This window comes from Habropoda laboriosa, unplaced genomic scaffold (genome assembly GCF_001263275.1).
Source record: "Habropoda laboriosa isolate 0110345459 unplaced genomic scaffold, ASM126327v1 scaffold5, whole genome shotgun sequence".
NCBI classification, from domain to species: Eukaryota; Metazoa; Arthropoda; class Insecta; order Hymenoptera; family Apidae; genus Habropoda; species Habropoda laboriosa.
This window is the reverse complement of record NW_017100161.1, coordinates 4566054-4586668: the sequence shown is the minus strand read 5'-3', so window position 1 is coordinate 4586668 and position 20615 is coordinate 4566054. Positions and strand designations below refer to the sequence as shown.

Here is a 20615-nt window from a genome sequence, read left to right as displayed (position 1 = left end):
GTACATCGGTTTTATACTAGTTTTGGCACCTTGCTTCCGACCAATCAACGGTCAGGAAAAGGGCCTCGAGTCGAGCGTCGCTTCGTGGGTCTTTCCCGACTTCGCCCCCTTCCTACCTGTGGCGGTTGCTTGGTGTTTTTGGTTTATAATTGTAAAGGTGTTTGCTAATGATAATAATAAACTTTTGTGTAAATTGCAATGCTCGGTGATTCCAATATAATTAATTGTGTACTAATGTATACAGTTTCGTGTCTCTGTCGTCATTTTTCTCCCTTTTGGAGCTAGCGAGGTAGAGGTATTTGCAGTAGATGGAGTAGAGATGGACAAAATTAGAAAACGAACAGCGACCTAATACCTGAAGATAAAGGACCTCACATCAAAGATCATTCAAGGACCTTGCAAAAATTATTCGAAATTCTTGCGAAAATCATTCAAGGTCCTTGCGGTGATGTCCTTTGTCACCAGGTCACCTCGCTTCTATTCGTCTCTTCTCCGTCACTGTAAACACCCCTACTTCACCAGCTGTAAAAGAGAACAAGAAACTGACACAGCCACGAAACTTCGTACGTCGGTACACAAACGATCACAGATTGCACCGTAAAAATTGCAAGCACCTAGCAGCAATTCTTCCCACTTTGGCCGCGAACTTTTCAATTCACCCTCGTATAATAATAATAATGTTAATAATAATATTGTAATAGTATCTAATAACAATGTGTGGGGGAAAGGCAGTGTGTTCGTAACAAAAGCAAACATTTTGACGTGGAATTTTTCACTGTCCGACGTTGAAAGAGGGAGAACAGCGATAGAACCTTATCAATGACAGAGAATCAATGGAAAATTCGTTTTAAACAATACTTGGTATGAAGGTCGAATTATTGTCACGTTATTCCAGCCACGAAACGGGATACAGCTGTAACATGGACCGCGAATCGCTTAACAAACAACCACTGAAACGATCCAGGGGCGCGCATGGCCCAGGGCAGCCAACTAATTGGGCCAGAAGCAGAAAAGTCCGACACCCAGGGTATGTTTCATTTGCACCTGACACAAACAACGTTTAAATCCTCAATTACAGTCGCCGGCGCGTTACGCGGACAGGATATCCGTTTGACATACGTGCCCGTTAATTTTCGAACGCCGCGGTTTCTGGGAATGGGCGCAGCCGTGCACGCGCGAATAAATCTCCCTGGCCTGGGATCGCTTCCGTAAAAATGCCCTTTCTTACCTTGTTTATAGTCCGGTTGAATTAAACGCCGGAATTACTCTGGGACAACATCGCGGGTATTAATAAAAAAAGATGCTTAACCGAAGGAAGAAATGGTGACGCGAATGTTGAGGTTCTGGATAACGTAACCGTGATGTAAAACTAATTTCTACGTCGTTTCGAGATTTTCTGAATCGGTAAAAATGGCAAAAGGCTGAAAATTTGTGGCGTTCTAAGAGATTTTCTCTTCTGAATCTTACGTCGTTTTTAGTAATTGTGATATGAAACTAATTTCTACGTCGTTTCGAGATTTTCTGAATCGGTAAAAATGGCAAAAGGCTGAAAATTTGTGGCGTTCTAAGAGATTTTCTCTTCTGAATCTTATGTCGTTTTTAATAATTGTGATATGAAACTAATTTCTACGTCGTTTCGAGATTTTCTGAATACGTAAAAATGGCAAAACGCTGAAAATTTGGAGCGTTCTGACAAATTTTCTCTTCTGGATCTTACGTCGTTTTTAGTAATTGTGATATGAAACCAATTTCTACGTTGTTTCGAGATTTTCTGAATACGTAAAAATGGCAAAACGCTGAAAATTTGGAGCGTTCTGACAAAGTTTCTCTTCTGGATCTTACGTCGTTTTTAGTAATTGTGATATGAAACCAATTTCTACGTCGTTTCGAGATTTTCTGAATACGTAAAAATGGCAAAACGCTGAAAATTTGGAGCGTTCAGACAAATTTTCTCTTCTGGATCTTACGTCGTTTTTAGTAATTGTGATATGAAACCAATTTCTACGTCGTTTCGAGATTTTCTGAATACGTAAAAATGGCAAAACGCTGAAAATTTGGAGCGTTCAGACAAATTTTCTCTTCTGGATCTTACGTCGTTTTTAGTAATTGTGATATGAAACCAATTTCTACGTCGTTTCGAGATTTTCTGAATACGTAAAAATGGCAAAACGCTGAAAATTTGGAGCGTTCAGACAAATTTTCTCTTCTGGATCTTACGTCGTTTTTAGTAATTGTGATATGAAACCAATTTCTACGTCGTTTCGAGATTTTCTGAATACGTAAAAATGGCAAAACGCTGAAAATTTGGAGCGTTCAGACAAATTTTCTCTTCTGGATCTTACGTCGTTTTTAGTAATTGTGATATGAAACCAATTTCTACGTCGTTTCGAGATTTTCTGAATACGTAAAAATGGCAAAACGCTGAAAATTTGTGGCGTTCTAAGAGATTTTCTCTTCTGAATCTTATGTCGTTTTTAATAATTGTGATATGAAACTAATTTCCACGTCGTTTCGAGATTTTCGAAATCTATAAAGATTGCAAAATGCTGAAAATTTTCTCTTCTGGCACCTAGGTGCATCGCATACCATTTCAAATCCTCAATTATTCTCATTACTTCTAACTCTTGTGATTTTTACTTATATTTTATTCACTTTTCTCCACTTTCAGCTTTGCTTCGCACTCGCATTTCCGCGAAAATCAACAAGAGTACGCAAAATGAAAGAATTGAAAGGGAGAGATCGATGAAAGAACGTTAGATTCCGCACACAGCGCCGTTGTCCACGGCTAAAGGGCGTTGGGAACATATCCACGCTTAGACGCGTACTTATCGAGGCGCGTAGCACGCCGGAAGAGGGAAGAACGAGAGGGGAACCACGGACGAAATGGCCCTCGGGCCCTGAGCTCCGATCCAATTAGATTTTTAATAAAAGTTTATCCATCCCACCTCTCTATGCCGCCAGTCACGTACCGGTTTGCGTCCCTATGGGCTGAGAAAAAGATTAACTGGTTCCCAGGGTAACCAGCCTTTTGACACCGAGCCACCGGATGCCCTGCGATCCACTCGCCTATTTAAACCTAAATATACCTGTCTCTCTCTCTCTCTCTCTACACGAAAAACAACAAAAACAAAAAAGAAACCTACTTAATTTTCCCTTCAATCTCTCGATTTAAAACTCTCTACATTTCCAAAGTAGACCAGACACACCGCCAAGGAGTCTGACCAACGGCGATTCACAAGAACCGGAAGAACCATCGTTCCACGGATAGACGCGATCGAGGGCGATTACTCGTGGAAATAAGTATTTCGAGTTCGAAAGGTGGGCGGCACCGTTGGCAAGCAGCATGGATGCATAAACCTACGGCTGTCTGTGGCAACGATTCTAAATTATCACGTACCACACACACACACACCAAGGCATAGACGTAAAATCTACGTATTCGCGGTGGTAGCCTGGCGCTACCAAAATTCCTTGGCAGATTTCGTTGCAATAAGACCGGAAAAATACTCGGTAGAGAACGTGCGGAGGAAAATATACGAGTTGTTGTCTGGAAATAATCTACCGTAAATAGAGAGAGACTGCGAGAGAGAACGAAGAAGTAACGCGGGATCAACGAGTACGATTTTATCAACAACGTCGATTAATCAGATCTCTAGGAAAACGTTTCGTATTAATTCCATAGGGCAGAGTATCGGAGGTAACGAGGAGAGGGTGGACGGTGGTATTGTCAGATTTTTAGAGGTAGGAATTTACGAGACACGGAAATTGCTCGTTTCCCGATATTTCCATTTCCAATGATATTTATGCTTCCGCCGTGACTACGATGAGAACACACGGCCAGTCAGCGGGACCAAAACTGTTCACGCATATCCAACCGAACTTTCAATCGAATCCAACCTATATCTACTCGTGCACGTTCGACAGGAGTACATCTGAAATATGAAAACGTCACCCAGCAATCGTTCGTACAGAATGGACAAAGGTGAGATCGTTGTACGAAAGCAATTAACGTAAGTAGAAACACGTTTCGATTACTTTCGACGAAACAACGCTCCACTGTTGAACCGAGATGGGTAACGTAGTGTTTAACAACGCTCCAGTTGCTTAATGCGTGCCCATCTTTTGATTCCGTTCATTCTGTTTGATCCTCCCCAGAGTCTCGTCCCATATATCTAACTTTATAAAATCAAGCCAGCCAGCCAGCCAGAGCTAGCTAGCGTCGTCGTTGGATCGATTGAAATTCACTCCGTCATCGCTAACTTACCTTGATTAAAGCTCAACCAAAAAGCTTCTCTTTTTTTTCACCAAACCCCTCCTCTGCTACCTTCTTCTTCTATCGACGCCCTCTCCTTTCCCCACACGAGCCGTCGTTGGCTACATCGTCGTAATAATATCGCGCCCAACCCTTCCTCCTACTCCTCCTCGTTTTCACCGTATCACCGTGCCGATCGCCGCGGAAACCGATAATTCCTCGTTTCGCGCTTCCGCCATGACAGCGATCCGATTTCGATACAGCACCGCGTTACGTCGCTTGAAGAATGTGTCTCGCGAAAATGAAACACCCTATATGTACACAGACTCTGCTATCCGTGTGTTTGGTACGTCTGCGTGTGTGTTTGTGTGCGTGGGAGTGTATATAAAAGCACGATCTCGTTCCCCAGAGGCTTCTCCTTCGTCGGGTGCTAGACGGTGGTTGGGAAAATCCAATCGCTTCCCGACGATATACGTCTTTGTAACTCGATAAGTCGCCCGGGTAATGCTGCGGAGGGGAGGTCTCCGGAAGAGAAGAAAATTTCGACGTCCAGTAGAAAGAAGGAAGGAAGGGTGAATGATAAAACTGGATCAAAATCCGGAAATCTTATCCGTTTCCTCCGGTACTTCGATGCGTCTGTTTGCAAGGGACACGTGACACGGATGATTCAAGGGTTGGGATCCTGTGACTCCGGAAAATTGGCGAATTTTTTATTCCTCTAGAACAGTGAGGGGAGAAAAGAAAATCTTCCGCGAACCAGGTGAATAAACGTCAGGCATCGAACTGTGCGGGGTTAATTCACCCTGAAGATTATTTATCTGTAGATATATTATTTAAGTAGAAATGCACAAATGGAATGTAGTTAATTTTGAAACCGCTGGGGTTAATTTCGCCCCACGTGACACGCCGAGGGTTGATTATTCGCTCTTCTGTCAAGAAAGATGAATAAAAAATTCGACTTTCTAACTTGAAAATAAATATCTAAACCAGACTACATCTCCTCCACCCTTGAAGCAAAGTGTTGGGTGAAAGAGGGACAAATTGCGGTTCTCAAGAAAAAGGGGAGAACTACAAAGTTGCAACGTCTGTCAGCCGAGTGCAGTTTAATTTCGCTCGATTCTCTCCTACTTTTCACACAGAGTACATACGCGCGATACAGTCTATTTAGAGAGACATCGTGAATTTCACGGAGGCGCGTGATCGTTTGAACGGGGTAAATCCCGTTTTGGTTGACCGAGATGCGCGGTTCGCAGCGCGAAGTTCGCGAGAGAATTGAATTTGTCTCGGAAGTTTCGATTATTGTGAAAGCCCACCGGCGTGTACAGCCGCTTAATAAGTCGACGAGGAACGGGCGACGAATGGTGTACGCGGACGAGGAAAATTTCACGAGGAGGTGGAAGGTTGCGCGAAAGGAACGGTCGAACGAAAGAGAAACTCGCTGCGAAACAAGATCAAAGTCTTAGAGCATCCACCACTCGGAGATTTTCGATGCTCGCCCCAGAGCGTGTTCGAAGCCGTGCCTTCGACGAGACACACTACGAAAGGAAAGCTTTATACTTAATGAGAGAGACTTTGTTTAGCGCAGTTCTCTCCTTTCCAATGCCATACGAATTTAGTATCTTATCTTACGCTCCTCGCCGGGGAAGATTAAAAGACACTCGACAAACGAGACCGTCTCCCTTCTTCGAACACGTTGACGCGTTAGAAATACTCGTGACCACGATTGATAGCGTGAGAAATTTCACTTTTCCCAGTTATAACGAGCATCTGAATTACTTTCTGCTGTTCAAAGTAAGAAAACACGACTGAAGGAGTTTCCACGATCCTCGATTCGTTGTAATTGAGAGAAACGAGAGTGCTTCTAAACTTTCTGTCAAAGAAGTGTCAAAGGCACAAATTACACGAGGCTTCGGTGTCGCGAAATCTGAAGACGATCGGTAGAATCGAAAAAACACACCGTGACAGTGTTTCCCGGTACGAATTATCAAAGGAAACGTTCGGTTATCGATGGAGACGGTTGGTAACGAGTGGAAACGTGAAGATGTTAGGTTGACGGACGCGAACGTCTGCATTAAGGTGGCTCCTAAATGCGGCTTTCGTATACATCGGGGCCGAATGCATTATTCAAACACTTGTACCCGTACACGTAACTTAAATAATGAAATTCACCGGATCTGAGAAAGCCGGCTTTTTGTCCCCGCGACCACCCCCGTGTAACTCCGCCACAGAATACACTCCTCCTCCGGCAAATACAATACCGAAGACGCGAAACTTCCATTTGCAAATAAGCAACTTTTTAATCCGCCAGGAGAGACACTCAGGCCATTGGAGAACGATACCTGAGTCGAACTAACTTTCAATTATGCGCGCCGAAATTCGAGTTCCCTCGAAAACGAAACGAACAGCCCTGGTATCGACCCTTCGTAATTTCACCTGGAAAAACGAAGATTCTACGCGATTCTGTGCACAGGCAATGCAAACTCTCCATTGAACGCAGTTAATGCAGTTCCTCGAGATTGTCAAAGACATTCTTCGGAAGGATCGCGAAGAGGAGACGCGAGAATCGTTTCGAACTGTTCCAATAGTACAATACAGAAGAGAGATCGTAATTCCTTAACATTTAGTTTACGAAACATCAATCAGAGACGAAGTTTCGCTACGATCCAGTTTACCCCTATCTCTCTCTCTCTCTCACAGTCTATCGAACCTTTCTCCATTCATCAAACCGAGACACTCTGGGCAGAATAACCCCGGGTATTCCCCACCGCCAAGCGTCCAATTACTTTCTCGTCCGGAGACGTTCCACGCGTCATTACGCAACGTCTCTCCGCCCTTCTTCATTTCCTCCACCATAACCCTATACACTCCCCTCTCTATCTCTTCCCTTTAGTTTCACGTCTCTGGCCCGACCATTACGCGTCCCTTACGAGCGAGCAGGTGCGGCGAATCACTCGTCGAAGCCGCACAGAACCTCACGTCGCAAGATTCTCCCGGCCTTTGACGTGTTCCTTCGCGAATAAGAATCCTCCCTCTTTCTCTCTCTCCATCGGTTACGTTTCGCCCTCTCGAAGGAATAAATCCCAGGCGAAAGGACGAACCGCGCGGTATGGCATTCGTCTGCTCGAGCCAAGGAACTAAAACTCGTCGAGCGAAAGGGTTACGCTGGCTGGAGAATAAGAACGGGAACAACAGGGCAATAAAGAGAGGGCAGGGAGAGACGGTGGAGAAGGCAAACGGAGAAAGATAGTCGAAGAGAGGGAGGGAACCGAGGGAAAAACCGTAGGACAAAGCGACTCGGTGGTGGGAAGAGAATGGAGAAGGGTGCAACAGCGTTTGGTCGGCAAGAGGGATGAAGAGGGTGAAAAGGAAAGGGGAACGAGTCGGGTGTCGGGCTAACTTGACGACGGAGCTGCACTATGTTATCCCTCAGCCGTAACCGAAGAAGAAGAGGAGGAACAGGGGCGTGCCTCGTACCTCCTTACAAACTGTCGAAACTTTGACTACCCCACCCTTCCGGCTACTGGCTTTACGTGGCAGCTTGCTCGACCTCGCCACACGTATACTGGGTGAGAGCCGTGTTACTTGACCATCTTCAACATCTTCCAAATTACACGCTCCGATAAGAAATTCTGCTATATGTACCTTCTACTCGATCGACTAATTGTAAGACACACTTCACGAGATTTTTGCAAAATGTTCGACGGACAAATTGGGAAAAAAAGTGACGTCGAGAATCTCACCCTGTATATTCCAACCCCCGTTATACACACGCGCATAGCACGCGTACCCTTATTTCGGCAAGCATAAGGCACCCCTAAACGACACCCACGGGACGTTCCCCATAGGAACAGTCGAATTGGACGTGGTGGCGTTTAATGGCACGCCGAACTTCGTTCATCAACGGAAGAAACCGACGTGGCTGAAGAAGAACCGTGGCGGTAGAAAGGGTTCCGCGCAGCTGGTGACGCGAGGACACGTGATTAAACAGGACTTTACCGGTGGTTTCTTCTTTGGCTGGTGGAAAATTAACGAGGAAGCCGTGCAACCTGAAGTACAGCCACGCTAATTATACAAAAAAATAACGTATATCCTGGGTTGGTAATTCGACGGAGTTAAAAGTGGAACAAGTTTTTCCTCGACTGTTGAAACGAACCGTGGATAACGTATAATTGTAGGAGAAAAGGTGGAAACGCGAGGAAGAACGTAGCAGAAGTGTCCTCCGGGGCTCGATAAATTCGACGAAATTTCCGCGACATTTATGTCCGACCTAAGACCCCTGGAATCGTTACGATCGTACAGTTTCCGTACAAGTACAAGCTGAATATGATCGTACTACCTCTTAAGGGGGACAGAGACGGTGAAAAGGGGGAGAAAGGAGAGATAGAGAGACGGCATCGCTAACGTCGACTACATCAGTGGCGGTGTATGCCGTTTGATCTCAACTGGAATGGCTGTAAGTCCAAGTTGGCTTACAAGCGCAATCATGCGCAGAGATCTTTGGGAATTGAATGGCCACTTCGCGTCGCCTCGCGGGATCCAGAAGGAGAACAGGAAATCGAACAAGCTGCACATCGCTGACATGGGTCACGAGCCTCTCTCTTCCTCCTTCCTATCTCTCTTTCGAGAAGTCGTGAACCATACATAGAGTAGACGATAATGTAACTTTGGTTATAACCTTTTAAGGTTGCAGATCGATCACGGTGGAGAGTAGAAAGGACGAGGCCCGAGCGAACGAGCCAAGAGTACCGATGGCAAGCCACTTTGACTCTTGCCGAAACCCTGGAATTTCACGTTTTATTGGCTCGAGATGTGTGTACGTTTAAACGTATCCGAAGGAACGATAACGTATCCCTATCATCGGCAGCGGTATCGAGGGCATCGCCTTAACCACCCCCCGTTCCTATTGCCTTAACTCGCGACGACTTTCTTACTTTGGACCGGGCCAAACTGTGCAAGAACGAAGGGGTCGTAAATCAAGGGGAAGTGGTGATTACGAGCGCAACCGCGAGCGGCACGCCACGACAACGAGCAGCTCCGGCCCGGACTCCTTTCCAAATCGTTCGTTAATTTTATATCACTCGTGCATGAGACGTGGCACTTAACGATTGCACGGAAACACGCGACGTTCAACGATTTCCCTTCGCGTTTCTCGCAATTCACCGTGTCGTTAGGTCGTTCCAGGTGTTGGTTATGTTTCATCCACCGAATTTTACCTCTTCTTTTGAAATAACGGAGAACGAAATATTCGGAAAGTGGTCGAAAGTGTGTCGAATTGAAAATTCTTCGAGCAACGACGACACGTTCCCACGTTCGACCAGGCGGAACAGAAATCGACAGCTCGAACCGCAACCATCAGACGGCCGATTACGCGCCCCTATATTTCGATCACGTAACCAACGGCATGCAAATCGTGATCATCCAATTACGCGGTACGAATCTATTTATTAATTAATATTCAAGACGTTACGTAAACGTGGATACAATCGTTCGATGTAGGGAGATTGTCAGGGGGGCAGGAGAATCCTTTCGGATGTGTTAACCCTTCCCACTCCTGTCGAAGATCCAAGACGGTGAAGCTCGTAAATCCATGCTGTCGTAACTAACGGGACAGTAGCCGAGCTACGTCGAACGTAACGCTGCCAACGCTTTCATATCCGTTGTGATTTATTAAGCCGCTTTTCATCGTTCATACTCGCGTGCCGGCGCATCGTAATTAAATCGCCACTCGTGGCTCGCCGAATTGCCATTCTTGTCAAAGAGCGACGTGACACCTTCGATTTTTTCCCCCCATCGTCGCTATCGTTTGCTGTCGAAATTGCTATCTTTTTTTTTGTGGGGAAAGAAACGAAGCTGTTTCATTTGACACATTCGCGTCGGACGAGGCAAATATGCGTTATTGAGATTATCGCTCATTTTCATCTGTCTGAAGATGAATTTGTAAAACGCGAATTCACGAATTAAATACAATTTCTTTGAAAAATATTAATTAGTTATGTAGGAGGTTAACGAGCGAGACGGTCGAGTTGGTTTTCGTAAATAACCGGTGTTCCGACGTTCGTTGTTAAACAAGAGCGAGTGTGTTTGTTTGAATGCGAGTTGCGAAGAGAGTGAGAGAGAGCGAACGCGGGTCGCGAAGACCATATAAATAGGGAAAACACTTAGCGAGTTTGGGCCATTTTTCTGCGAAGCGATAGAGCGTTAACAGTATTCTCTACTTGTAGGAACCTAGGGAAAAATATTGAGGGACCCAACGGGAATCGAACCGAGGACCTTTGACTTAACACAAGCCGAGACTCTATTCTCCCTTCGAGGTTTCCTATTTGGGTATGGAGGCCCCGATACTACATTATCATAATTACAAATCTCTAACTACGTTTTTGCATTCTGTTTCTTACAGTTACAGCAGTTTCTTTCCAACGTAACGCGATTGAAAGAAATAGACCCAAAATCACGCCATACTCGTATCAAGCGTGGCTCCAAACGCCCAACGCGAATGTGTTAATACGATATTCAGTGTCCGTTATTCCTATTTCATTCAGTGAACCACTATCGATAGTCAATTTTACAGGACACTATCCCCAAAATCTCCATCGCGATACACGGTTAACATTTCTACCACCGACAAAGTTAGCGAGTACCGGCAAAGTTTGTCCAGGGAAAACTGGAACACCCTGTACACCTGACCCGTGCGCCAATGAGACCAGAAAATACACATCGAGAACCAAGTGTACACACGTCGTCCTATTCCATTACGTTTGCACTCTCGAACAGCTCGCTCGAAAAAAAGAAAAAAAAATGGTTCGTAAGACAAGTGACAGCGGGTCAGCTCTTGGCTGCGACACACCGGCCACGAAATAGCCGCCGAGGGGGTTGAAAAATTCAACGGTGGCCAATTATTTGGACACGGCGCGGCGTCGCGACGCGCGTAAACACGCGGCCCGTGACGCCCGCTACTACGCGGTTAACAAGTTATCCGCGGGTCCGCGCGCGGCATTGAATAATGTAGAATTTAATTTCGACCGGGTTTCCCCGGGTCGTCATCGCGGCGCATCGACGTCGCGGGCGTTGATTCACGCCGTGAAACATTTAGCAGCCGTGAAATTTCCCATGCGACCGGATACGTACCGTGGCACCATCGAAACCTCCACTATTTGTCGATGGACCAGAGAATCATCCGCAGAACACGTCCCGCTCTTTCCGCTAGAATCGTGCCTCGAATTTAGGGTAGGCCCCTTGTATAACGACGTGGGTGAAAAAGGGGAGCGAAAAAAAAAGGAAGAAAGAGCGGAACGACCTGGCGATGTGGAAGACAGTGAAACGGTAGGAGAAGGAGAATAGGACGAGGACGAAGAGATATTAAAGTGTCGGTGAAGAGACAAGGGCAGAGGGTTGTAGGCGAGATCGCTGGCAGGCTGAAACTAGGGACAGAGTGGGGGGAAAGGGTGGAAAAACGCCAGTGAGCCGCGTTACGGATTAACGGGGGTTGCCTGTGCTGCAACGACGATGCACTTCCCGGATATCCGAGCATCCGGACAGTTCGTGAGATATTCAACGGCCCGAATATCCGGCCAGATTATACGATTTTCCTTTTTGTCACCGTCCCCTCTACTACTATTCCGTCTACCTTTTTGTTTCTCCTTTTTTCCCCCTATTTTTGTTCACGTTCCCATGTGTGTGTGTCTTCTTTGTTTTTTAGGACTCTTCTGTATGGTGATGGAGAACGAAGAGAGGGAAGTTCGATCGGTAACTGATACCTTTAGAAAGGGTGAGATATTCGTGTGTAGGTGTGTGTATCGGTGAGAAATCTGTACGAATGATTTATCGGAGAAAGAGGTAGGGGGTGGAAATGAATGACCAGGAATTCGACTTTCTCGTTACCACGATCAAGCATTCCCGCGTTATTGCGACGTAACATTGAATATTCGTTATCGATGTTCTGAATTCAACGCTCGAGCCAGCCGGATATCCGTGCCTCCTCGACCGCGAGACGTGACGGCGAAAGTGAAGCTAATTGCGACGAGTGTGCGCTGCATTTGTAGGATCAGCTTTGACGGTTGAATTTCTCGTATAAATAGCTCCGCGTTCGATTCTTACGTCTTTTTAAATCTTTCTGTTACACATTAATCGTCTCTGTTCGTTGTGTTGGAAGAGTAACGAGACGGTGAAAATTTTGTACGAAATCTGTGCGTTTATTGTTCGTCTCGTTACTCGTCTAACACACTTCGACGTAACGCGTTTCTCTTTTCAGGATGGAAATAAATTGAAAGAATGAACGTACCTGGTATTATTGAATATCTCGTCGAAAGCGTGCCTCAAGGTCTGTTCAGTAAGCTGGCTGAATTTCACCACCAAAGCAACGCCTCTAGCTTGAGCAGCGATCGAGTTCTGATATTGATCACCGTACAAAGGCATCAGTACCATCGGTACTCCCGTATAAACACCCTCGGTCAATCCTAGAAGACCGCCGTGGCCAAAGTAGCACTTAACATTCGGGTGATCTGGAAGAAAAAAGAAGAGAAAAAGAACGAACGTTCCATTTAGTCGATTCATTCGCCAGAGAATTCCCAACGAATTTCAGTGTAACCAATCAATCGGTAGAGGAACTAAATCGTTTCCCGTGGCCTTAAAGAGTCTGGTGTTAAAACCAGTCGAAATCAAACCGCGCGTCCCGGAGAAATCGATTCTCGATATTGGAAAATCGTGGTGAAAATTCAGCTACGTTCACCGTGACACAGATACCGTACCTCTTTTTTTTTCTTCACTCCAACGTGAAAAAAAAAAGCGAGAGTGTCGTGTCTCTAATCATACATAGATATCCGAAATTAAACTTCTATCTTCACGTCGAACGTAAATAATTTCCTATACGGTTTCAACTAATTACTCGTTCATTGTTCGATTAAACATTCATCACATTCCCCAAGGACGTTACTTAATAATACTCACTCGCTCCGATCTCGCGTGAAATAAAAAAAAACACTGATAAACCCTGCTGAAATCCGAGTTAGAAACGTCAACGCCGATTTGTATTTATTAACATTTTTATCAACTCGATGCTAAAAATGACAAATTTAATTTCTTTTCGATTATCCCCTAAGCGTGTAGAAATAAGCTTGCCATTCATTTATAACGCTGTAACTCACATTTTTGCAATAGAACAGAAAGGATAACGCAATATGGAAAGTGAATTAAAATTAAACGAAAAAGAAAAATTGAAAATTTCGAAAGGAAATTAAACAAAATTACACTTTTTCGAGGACTAATTGTGCACACGTAGGACACAAGCATGATCGTTAACCCTTTGCGGTCCTATATCGAGTCGAACTCGATATAAGAACTTTCACCTTCAGACATATAACGATAAATTATAAACGATAATAAGCCATTTTTTCAAGCATTAATATTACACTGAAACTGACTATTTTACAATTAACATTACGCTGAAATATTGAAATAAAGGGAAACCACATGGTACTGTCCGGCAGTGACCAAATGAGTGCAGGCTAACTGGACTATTTGAACCGCAAATGGTTAAAGGCTTAATAGTAATTCACTACTCGAAGAAACCTTCCCTCTCCTCGTTCCCCAATCACCCACCATAAATGAACGAATCAATAGGTTGGTCATCCAGGAATCCTCACAATACGAACGAGACTCGAGCAAACCCTCGCAAAATACCATCCTGCCGTCTTCAGAAATCTCCCCGGTAACCCGTATAATAAGGAAGAAGGCTATCGAGCTTCTCCTGAAAAGCTCCTCGACTTTAAATAAATCCCAGCGTGGAATATTCGGTTGAAAAATTCCCGTCGTCCTTGCGTTTATCGCGAGGAGTCACCCCCTCGCCCAAGGGAGGACGCCATACAGGATTCCGTACCTCCTCGGGCGTCGATCCTAATGTCAAATTCCATTACCACACACACACTCCTCCTCCTCCTCCTCCTCCTCCTCCTCGTCCTTTGCTCTTCCTCCATCTCCTAACCACCTCCTGACGTCTCACGACGCCCAAGCCGCCCCCTCTCGATTTGGGTACAGATGTAGACGAGCTGTATGGGGTTACGTCGTCTGGTGAAACCGTAAGGGTGAACCAGAGAGAGAGAGAGAAGGGTGGAGAATAGTGGAAGGTTCGACTACGACAGCCCAGAGCTCTCCTCGAGGTTTCACGCTCGATACACCGTCGCATCGGCGCAGCGCGTCGATACGTGACAGAGGATATCTATTCCTCAGGCTGGCCTGAATTTTTGCCAACGACATCGGGAATAAAAGGATACCACACCGAAGGCAAGCCGCCGCGCACACACACCATAGGGAAAGCGGGGGGAGAAAATCATTGGGGCGTTCGCGCACGATTTGCTTCGAGATTTCCGCGTCAGACGTGAGACGAGCTACCGGCGATACAGATACATTTTTACGGCGGCAGAGAACACCACGGTAACGAGGAAATAACGCGGCTGTATATCCTCGACGATGCTCGTGTCCCCCTTGCAGCTTACGACCAACGTTCATGCCCACACCCTACGGCGAGAATTGATATTTCGTCGTGGAGGAAGGGGTCGTAAGATGGAAATAATGAGAGAGGTAGGGTGGTTCGAGTTTAGTTGTATGGACAAGTGTTTACAGATGAGATTTGTATAGTAGGAAAATCGTGTTACAATTATGGTAACTGTCCGACGAAAAGCTGAGCTGGGTCGTAATTTGACCCTTCGTAAGAATTGTTCCGGGTCAAGCTGGGTCATATTTGACCCATCGTAAGATTTGTTCCGAGTTGGCCTGAGTCATATTTCACCCATTGGAAGATTTGTTCTGCGTCGAGCTGTGTAAGATTTGTTCGTCTACACATCGGAGAATCAGTTTGTTTTGTCAGATTTTTATCTGAATGCATCAAGCTACATTCTACTATTACGTTATTATCAGAAAATTCTTTTTCTTATAATTGTTAATGCTTCGATAATTTTTCTTCTCACGAACAAAGAAAAACTCTGGTTACAAAGGGGTTAAGTTCTTTTTCACGATAAGAAATTTTATTCACTCTTCTATACAGACGCTGTAATAACACAGTTTGTACCTACTACTTTATACCCAGCCGCTGTAGATACACAAGTGGTAATCCGAAAGGTCGTCGCGAAACGGCCTACACCTTCATACTTTACGATGGCAACCTTCCACGGTGACAAAGTACCCAGCAGGGGCGATGGAACATTGACATCGAGACAAAGTGTCACGTTCCAACGACAAGTCGTTTCCTATAGATACCAGATACACTCGCGCCAGATGCTCGCCCCCTCGAATTACACCGATAAATTTATTCCAGAATGATCCGGCACCGATACCATGAAGAAGAGAAGTGAATAATCTTCTCGCTGTAACAAAGTCGAGCTGAATAGTTGATTCTCCAATTCCCCCGGAAGAATAAATCTCGATCGATTCGCATTTGAAATTTCAGCAATGCATCACGAGTCAGCATCGGCCCGACCGTGCGCAACCATCCAACGCGCCTAATCTAATAGAATCGTAAAAGTAACAAAGAAGTATACCCCATTCCTTAATGGATGGCAAAAGAAGAAGAAGAAGAGAAAAAAAAGAAGGAAGAAGGAAGAAAATGTGGCCCCGGATAGAACGATCTCCTTTGGCTCCTATCCCTCGGGGTAATACCAATGGTGTTTCATCCTTGGCTTTATATCCTTAAATGCGATACTCGAGGGCATTGCGTGTCAACACATCCCTCCATCGTCCTACCTTCGTCGATATCGTTCGTCTCTAAAGTCAATTACATTAGCGAGTCCTATGCGAATTGACAGGATCGATCGCAAACACCGCGACAACGTTGAAACCGCCTATGTCTATGCCGATGTATCGAATGATTCTGTTTATTCGAACGTTTTCATGGAATAAATGGTCCGTAACCTAGATAGGATACGGTACAAAGCGAAAATGTACATTGTGTGTATTATAGATCACCTGGTGGGTCTATACACAATGCCAACTGCGTGAGGCTGTAGAATCAGGCTAAGAATAACTCTTACATACTATAGCTACGGAATAAGAAAAAAGAGACAAAGCTAGTTGAAACGATAAGAATGTCGATAATACTCATATTTAATATCAATACATCTCGCGATAAAACGTATCTTATTATATCTCTTACGTGTTGCGTCACCAGAGGGACAGTTCGTTGATCTTTCTCGCTAGTGCCCGCTAAGCCTACTGTTTGTATATATACAACTTCTAACTTGAATCTAATACAGGGATCGCCTTTCGCTTATCCTCTCTCCAATTGCTTCCTCTTTCATAATCAACTTGCCACATAATTGTAGCTAAATTTGCACGATACGACAGGCTGATATCTCTCCCCCAATCCACTGTTACGAAGTTATCCGATAAAAATGTAGTTACCCTCGGTGGTCAAACGGGGGAGAATCTACGTGGCGCCAATTAAAGGACAGGGATTAACGATTTCCACGGTTTTATAAGAACGACCCTTAACGTGAGTTACGATCAGGCTCGTGCACCGTTTCGCGTGGCCCATCGGATCAAAGCGTGCGAAGTAACACACACGTATATACACACAGAGAGAGAGAAGAAGGGGATGAAGCGTTAGCCAGCGATCTTATCGAGATCACGAAGAGGCAAGTTTAGAGGGGTCGGGCGGGCGAGCAGAGACGAAGGAATACGGGGGGAGGAGGAGGATACAGCGGTCACGAAGCGAGAGATAATAAAATTAAAGCGATCGATCCCAGCCTCCGCTCGAGTTACCGTCAGTTTTAGCTAGATTATCTGACCACCGGCGAAAAACTCGATCGTCGGCTTTAACGCGTCCACGCCACGATGAAAAATAACGTTTGACCGATCGCTGATAACGACGAGTCAACCGCCGTGACGTGGAAAAAAAAACGTCCCCCAAACAACAAACGCGCGCGCGACTGTAGATCGTATTGTGAATTATTAAACAGAGAGGAAAGCCGCCGGCGACGGTGGCGGCGCGCGCGGACTCACTTAAAGTTATTAGCTTCGTTGAAAATTGCATAATATCGAAAATTATTAGACACACGATAACACACAACGCGAAAGGGGGAGGAAAAAGATTTGCACACAGTGTGCTGCTGTCTGTATGCAACGTTAATGGAGGTCGTGAGCTTTGGTTAAAAGAGAGGCGTGGACGACGTGTTACGCAACGTGTGCATACACGTCACCGTGTGACGTTGTACTACGGCATCACGCATATTTAGCCGGTAAATTTGCGAAAGACGCGAGCGGCGGTGGTGTCTGACAAAACTAAACAGGAAGCCGGACAAGCAAATTGACCGATCACCTAGCGGACGCGTGTTCCTCCAAGAGAACAAAAAAGAAGAAAAAAGAACCCAGGCATTATGCAACGTTGAACGGCCGTAAACGTGTCACGATCTCTGGTCGTGTACGACAAACAAGCTATTTAAAGCACTTACGTGGCCAGATTTTCCACGCTGTTCGAGTGTCATCGATCATAAAAAAAAAAGAAGTTATTCGGTAAAATATACCACGACCGGCGCGTAGTAATTTCACTTGGTTAAGAAATCTCGCAATCGACCAAACCAGATCAGACAACGTGTGCGGTTTCCATTATTCTGGCGAACTCAAGTGCGTGCATGCGTAACCGACCGCCGTGTAAATCGATGCCTCCAGGCTGACCACGTTACTGCCTAAGCTACCTACTGCTTGTGGAAACGGGCAGAAGAAGAACCGACAGAAACAATGCGACACACCGAGGTCAACCCTCGTAGTAAGCTTTAACGGTGATTTATGTTGCCGGTAGGTCGTTAGCGAGTTGCCTAATTAAAGTCATTTCACTCGACAGCGGCCGAGAGCTGTACTGTAACCAACTGCCGGAGTATTAGGGAAAGGTTGTTTTTGGTTAGAGACCATAGTGGTTCGTGGAAAAATGTTACCTGTACCTATCGTTTCCTCTACTGTCATTATTATATCGTGGTTTAGTTTCAAGTTTAAGATTACCTGTTTTTATACTTCCTTGTATTACTATTATCCCTTCTTTTTTATATTTCACGACGGTACCTTCTACGCTTCATCGCCAGAGGGACGTCACGTTATCCTTTCTCGCTAGTCCTCGCTAAGGCTCCTATTAGTATATATACAACTTCTAATCTTTTCCCTCTATCTTCTCTGTAATTACTGTAATTTATTTCCCAACCTTACTGGGCTTCAAATGTGCCACCAAATCTAATTTAACTCTCTCTCGCATAAGTAACCTTTAAGTTAGGTGTTTCGCTCTCAATTCTAATAACGCCTCTAAAGAGGTTAGCAATAAGTTGCTAACCAAACGTTCCCATTAGGATTTGATCGATCGACTAAATTATCGTGTTTAAACACGTGCTAGACATAAGAAAATCCCCCGTCCACAAAGAAGAGTGGAAACTGTGAATCAGTTCGTCCTTGACAACGTTTTAACCACTTCCTTCGTCGCCACGCAATTACGAACACATGCTATCTATATATATGTATATATGTATCACATAATATACGAGTATATACTAAAACGTCGTTTCACGAAATGTTGCGCATTTGGAGGGGAAAAAACCATTCTATAATTACACAGAAGAACGTTATGACATAGAAGAGTATAACGACGAAAACTAATTCGTTGGAGAAGAGAAATAATATTGATCTCTGTACCAGAATAATATGAAACGTTATTCGTGCACGTCGATATAATTTTCCGATTAAAAAATAATTCCATATTCACGATGATCGACGTGTTGTATTATATACACCTAACCATATACATAATACCATACATAAAAGTATCATTGGCGCGCACGATATCATTTAGAGAGAATGAAAACCCCTCGACTATGCAAACCGGTTTTCAAAGTTTCAAAACTATTTGACGTTCGGCAACGTGCCGCCATGTGCAAATATCGAGTCGGGCCGAAATCCGCTTTCGATATTTCGCTGCGATTTCCAAGGGCCGTTTCGATTAGTTCCATGCATCGCGCCAGTCGGGGAATTTCAATTTCGATTCTCGAGTACCGATCGATTCTCCTCGCCTCCGTTCGAAACCATCCACGTCGCGCCGCGGACCAATACGAGAGACCTAAACCTCTCTCCCTGTACAATGTGTTTCTCTCTCTTTGCTCTAACCCCCTCAAGGCCATACACGCACGTCAAACCTGGGCACAATATGCTAATGAAAGGGGAAACCCTGAGAGAAAAACGAGTCACAGAGGATAGAAGAGAGAGAGCACTCGGGACAAATGAGGATCAGATGAAAAAACGAGGAGCGTGTCGGCGCGTTAGATATCACCGGTAGAGAGAGAGAGAGAGAAGAGTTGGTACGTGCTCTGCCACGTGTCTGTGATGTATCAAAACGGTGTGCTCGTGACTCGCGTGATTCCGACCCGAGGAAACGGCCTTGAACCGTCCAAATCTTTTGACTTCACGGTTTGCGGTCCGAGAAGAGAAATTGACCTTACGATTTAGCGGAACGAGATCCATTATTAACCAATTGCCGACCAGCTGCTTTTTCCTCGTCTCGTTCTTTATCACGCCCGTTTTATTACAGCTGGTTAAAAAGAGCAACGAAGATAATTTGCGAAGAGAACGAAGAAAGTACGATACGATATTCATAAGATAGATATTTTTAGTCTACGTCGTCGAGTTACCAACGTGACACTGAGACTGATTAAATTATTCATACAGGAGACAGGGATGAGTGAGATAAAATTGCAAGATTACGGAGAACGACATCAGGTAGAAAGTGATTTGTCATTCATTAACTAAGATACATACCGGTAGCCGACGCGCGTAAGCGTAATCTACCGGAGTATACCCTTTGCTTTTAATGGAACGACCGATGAATCATTGTTTACCTCGTTCGACGTACATATTAAACCTCGTAATGAGCGGCTGGTTGCGCAGCGACGAAACGTCTCTGCCTAATAAACGAGTGCACCGGAGGATTGGAAAAGCTTGCTTTGTGTGTGTGATTCAGGGAATAACTGTAAGGATTACAAACGTTCCCTTTTCAAGACAGAAAGCTTGTCTCTCCAGGCTTAACGACCTAATGAAATGGATTCCTTCAAGATTATATGTACTACAACATACGAATTGTCATCGTGTAATCTTTCTGCTAAAGGTGACGATGACACGGCAAAAGGGGAAAAACACTACACATGTTCCAATAATAAAACGTTCAAGCAATTGTTTCGTTGCCAGAGGAAATAGATTACACCGTGCGCGATAATACGTAATCAGGTTTCGTATTTTTTTCGCTGTCAATGAAACACGTCCCTCCTATCAGCGAGGAGAGTTATCAGAAAAAGTTTCGCTTAAACGAGCATCGAATAGGCTCGCATCGAACGCGATAATAAAACTAATA

The 20615-nt window shown here is 44.9% G+C and overlaps 1 protein-coding gene across 1 annotated transcript in view; it reads right to left on the bottom strand.

Moving 5' to 3' along the window:
* The window catches only part of LOC108578443 (UDP-glucuronosyltransferase 2B20), a 29956-nt gene that overhangs the window by 6125 nt on the left and 3216 nt on the right, over positions 1-20615 (bottom strand). The window contains exon 3 of the mRNA XM_017941793.1: positions 12531-12750. Coding sequence (XP_017797282.1) covers positions 12531-12750 — 220 coding nt within the window. The remainder of the gene's footprint in view (positions 1-12530; positions 12751-20615) is intronic.